The 4,674-nt window shown below is 35.5% G+C and overlaps 1 protein-coding gene across 1 annotated transcript; it reads right to left on the bottom strand.

Annotated features, from left to right (window-relative positions):
* Positions 1-3,475: 3,475 nt before the first annotated feature.
* Positions 3,476-4,433, bottom strand: LOC102001971 (olfactory receptor 143-like). Its single transcript, XM_026779439.1, is given in 2 exon segments — positions 3,476-4,093; positions 4,095-4,433. Coding segments are annotated over 2 exon segments (951 nt in total). The 5' UTR covers positions 4,428-4,433.
* Between the last annotated feature and the right edge of the window lie 241 nt (positions 4,434-4,674).

The following is a 4,674-nucleotide window of genomic DNA, read 5'->3' as shown; positions in this document are numbered from 1 at the left end:
AGAGACAGAGACCCACACTGGAGCACTGGACTGAGCTCCCAAAGTCCCAATGAGGAACAGAAGGAGGGAGAAGATGAGCAAGGAAGTCAGGACCAGGAGGGGTGCACCCACCCACGGAGACAGTGGGGCTGATCTATTGGGAGCTCACCAAGGCCAGCTGGACTGTGACGGAAAAGCAGGGGATAAACCCGGACTCTCTGAATATGGTGGACAATGAGGGGTGCTGAGGAGCCAAGGACAATGGCACTGGGTTTTGATCCTACTTCTTGTTCTATACAAATTTTTAATAAACTTTTACACCACAAGCGGTCAGTAATTGCCAAATAAGCTTTTCATTATTTTATCAATAATTGACTTACTATGTTAATTTTTAAAAACATTATGTAGTTGGGATATAGGAAAAACAAAACCTCCTGAGTAAATTTGGAGCATGGAGACGACAGGAGAGGGTAGGAGGGGAGTGAATAAGAAGGAAGAGGAGTGGAGAAAACTATATAGTTAATTAAAACACTTAAAAAATAATATGTAGTATGTATTAATTTTAGTAACAAACATTATTAAATATGAATTTAATTTAAATGCTAAATCATTTAATCTTCTACATCAATGAAAGCAATGTTTTTGAAGTAAGCCTACTATTCTGAGGCGATAGCTCAATTAATAAAGCACTAAAACACTTCCTACCTAAGATTGAAAACAGAAGATCAAACTGAGTATCTATATAACAATATCCATAGGCAGGTATCTTGTTCTGCCTGTAATTGCAGCACTCAGAACATAGAGACAAAGAATCCTTGGAGCAAGCTGGCTATCTAGACTAGTTATATTGATAAACTGTGCAGTCAACTGAAGGATCATAGCTCAGTGAATCAGTGGGAGTGATGAAGAAAGACTCAGGCATCCGCATGCACATGTACACTACATGTGTGCACACATTCTTATAAACACCGGACACATGTGTAGATAGAATTAAATAAATAAATAAACTCAGTTTTCATTACAAACTTAGCCAGGCTGTATTCTGGTTTGTTCTCCACCAAGTTAAGCTGCTGACTAGAAAAGAATACTCAAATGATTCTTTGTTTCTTGAACTTATGTTCATGTTTGAACCATGTTTATTTTGTAGTTAAGTGCATTTTAGGTTTGTTTTACACAACTGACCCCGTGTCCTTAAGAAACATTATATGTCTACTAAAATATTTCTATATGAGTAGATTTCAAACCATCTTGACAAATCTGATTATTCACATGCCACAAAGATGAAGCAAAAAAGAAACATAAAAACTTTGCCTATCCATGAGAAGTCAATGTTAAACACATTTGATAATCATATAAATGTTATAATAAATAAAAATTGAGTAACTCTATTACAAATAGTTTTATTCATATTGATTGAAAGATTAACTAGTATAATGATTTCTCAGCCTATATATTCAAACAAATATTTTAGAACTTTTCAAGTATTTTGATCTACATAAATTAAAGAATCACAATTTAAAAATCTCTCTTACTCCAAGCAAGAAATAATCACTGTTTTTATGCTATTGCCTTGGAACTGAATCAGTCTCCCCTGATGGGAAGGGTAAGGTTGCTAAAATTCAGTTAGCTCACAATATTCACAAAGCTCTGCCTCAAGAATGCATTACCAGTAAATGGTCCCTGAAGAAAAGCAGACTCCGTGTAGAACTGAGAGATTCTCAATGATGGGACTTTAGTGAGTTCTTGATCATGATGAGTAGGGCTTATAATTGATGGAACCTTGGTAAGTCATTGACCATGATGGCTACAGCTTATCACTAATGGGACATAGTGAGACATTGCCATGATAGCTAGGGCTAATCTGCTATGCAGTTATAACTGAGGGTCTCATATTCTTGTTATACCCTGTGACAGACCACAACAAACTCATTGTTTCACCAGGTTTGACTTGTGCTTAATCATTTCTTAAGTCTGTAGTTGGTCTTCTAAGTAGAATAACTGGAAGTTTATTCTTGTGAACCAAGAAAAACTCTTTTCATATACATGGAGTACCACGTGTTCTAAACTGATTCAGGTCCTGAATGCTATATACTACAATTTTTTCTGTGTTCTGGCAAGTCATTTTTCTCTACAAAAACATGTGTGACATGCAGCAGGCTCCTTTAACTAAGGGAATATAACTCATCAGAAAAGTTTACTCAACCTACTCTTTCCAACAACCTAGAAAACTGAACCTAATCTTAAAAAAGATGAAAATATTTGTTACTTCTATCCCATGCCTGAAGCTTTTTAAAGAGAGGTTTCTGTAGAAATGTGTATATTTTTCAAATTGAATCTGAAATTTTTGCATCAAGGCTGAGACTACTTTCTGACAGAATCCCAACATCTGAAGTAACTATGAAACAACACTTTAGAGAATTTGCCTCTTTTTCTCACAATTATAAGCCCTTGCATTTCTTCATCAAATGTATAATGGGTGTGAATCTAGTCTGATCCATAAGCTTTGTGGCCTTAAAAATTCATAAATATTTCCTTATTCAGATAACAGATGCATGTAAAAATAGTAATATAAATATACATATTATTTTTGTCTTTGAGAATTAATTCAAACAAAAGCATAGATTTATGTAATTCCTAAACCTTAAACTCAACTATGGTTTTGATTTTAGAGGAAGAAAATAGATTGCTTATGCAAAATTACATGATTAAGTTTATATACCACAGAGGCAATAATGATCTTATTCTTAAGGCAGAAATGTGATTATGTCATTTTTTAAAACCATCACAGACCAATCCATATATCAGAAGACAGTAACAATTTTAGTTCTATTCAAAACCAAATATCAGATTTTCTGTGTATTGCGGGGGTCGATTAGAAAGACTAGGTTGATTACATCCTCGGAGAACTAATAATCACATGTTATTAAACTATAGTTTAGAATTTCATTATAGATTTAAGACTACAAGTCTAGGATAAGAAAATCTTTCTGAAGGATATCAAATAATCTTGAAAATTTGATAACTATGCTGTATCTATATTTTTGTCCTCTCTTATCTCATCTTATTTAGTTAATGAAAATCTCTGTTGTCTAGGAAGCAAGCAAAGAAAACCAAAATTGTATTAGAAATAAAGAAAGAAAAAAGCAGGACATAAAGAACACAGTCCATGAATTTACATCAAAAGGAGTCACACAACAAAATTCCTCATAGTACAGTTCAGTATAAGAACTGAAAGATAGAGGAACAGGATCTTGATCTGATATAGGCAATGACCAATATTTTGGAGCCATAATAAAACTAAAAACAGTTCAAATTGGAAAAAAATAGACACCAATAGACACTATTATATCTAATAGTGACAAGTTGAAGAATTCCAGTATAAATCTTCTCCAGATTCTATGGAGAGGAGAAGAAAGCAGAAAAAATTAATTGAGAAAGACAAAGAAGACAGGACATGGTAAAGCATTGCATAATGTTAAGGAACCATCACTGTTACTCAGCTTGTGATTCTCTTCATGGTTTTCTTCACAGCATCTTTGACATCTTTGTTCCTGAGGCTGTAAATGAGAGGATTCAGCATGGGGATCACAAGAGTATAAAACACTGAAAAAATTTTTCCGTGGCCCACAGACTCAGCAGATGCTGGCTTGACATAAGCAAGCAGCCCAGATCCATAAAAGAGACTAACAGTTATGATGTGAGACCCACAGGTGCCCAAGGCTTTGGACCAAGCCTTACCTGATGACATATGAATGATATTGGAAAGGATCATGGCATATGAGACTAAAATAATGATGCTAGATAAAATGAGAATTGTCCCAACTACAGCAGAACTCACAAGCTCATTGACATAGGTGCTACTGCAGGAGAGCTGAAGGAGAGGGAAGATGTCACACATGTAGTGGTTGATTATGATAGAATCACAAAAGCTGAGCCTGATCATAAACCCTGTGTGAACCATGGCCCCAGCAAAACCCATCAGGTAAGAGCCAAACATCAGCAGACAACATATCTTAGGGGACATGATAGTTGTATACTGGAGGGGCTGACAGATGGCCACATAGCGATCATAAGCCATGGCTGTCAATACATAACACTCAGAATTCACAAAAAAAACAGAAGAAAAACAGCTGACTCATGCATCCTTTAAAAGAGATGGTGTTCTTCTCTGAAACAAAACTCATCAGCAGTTTTGGAGTACAAACAAATGAATAACAGAAATCAATGCAGGAGAGATTGAAGATGAAAAAGTACATGGGAGTGTGAAGATGTGAATTCAGACAAATGAGATTCATTAAGCTCAGGTTTCCCACCACAGTGGCTATGTAGTTTAACAAGAAGAAGATGAACAGGGGCAACTGGAGACCTGGTTGATCTGTTAATCCCATAAGAATGAACTCAGTCACTGAAGAGTTACTTTTTATAGCCATTTGCTTCACAGGTTGCATCTGTAATAAAAGGAGTAGAAAGGGACATTAACAAATAACCTATCTTTGATTCCAGAGGATGAACTGGAGTTACTGCTTCCTAACTTGGGGTTTAGTGAACATACAATAGGACATACAAACAACACAGCAGGATACACAAATAACACAACTGTTTTTCTTTGTTCATGAGAAAGCACCATTTCCTCTTTCCTCACACCAATTTTATTTGCATGTATCCACAGGAGATCCATATAGTACTCCAATGTCT

This window comes from Microtus ochrogaster, chromosome 5, assembly GCF_000317375.1.
Source record: "Microtus ochrogaster isolate Prairie Vole_2 chromosome 5, MicOch1.0, whole genome shotgun sequence".
Lineage (NCBI taxonomy): Eukaryota > Metazoa > Chordata > Mammalia > Rodentia > Cricetidae > Microtus > Microtus ochrogaster.
This window is presented reverse-complemented; position numbering and strand designations above follow the sequence as displayed.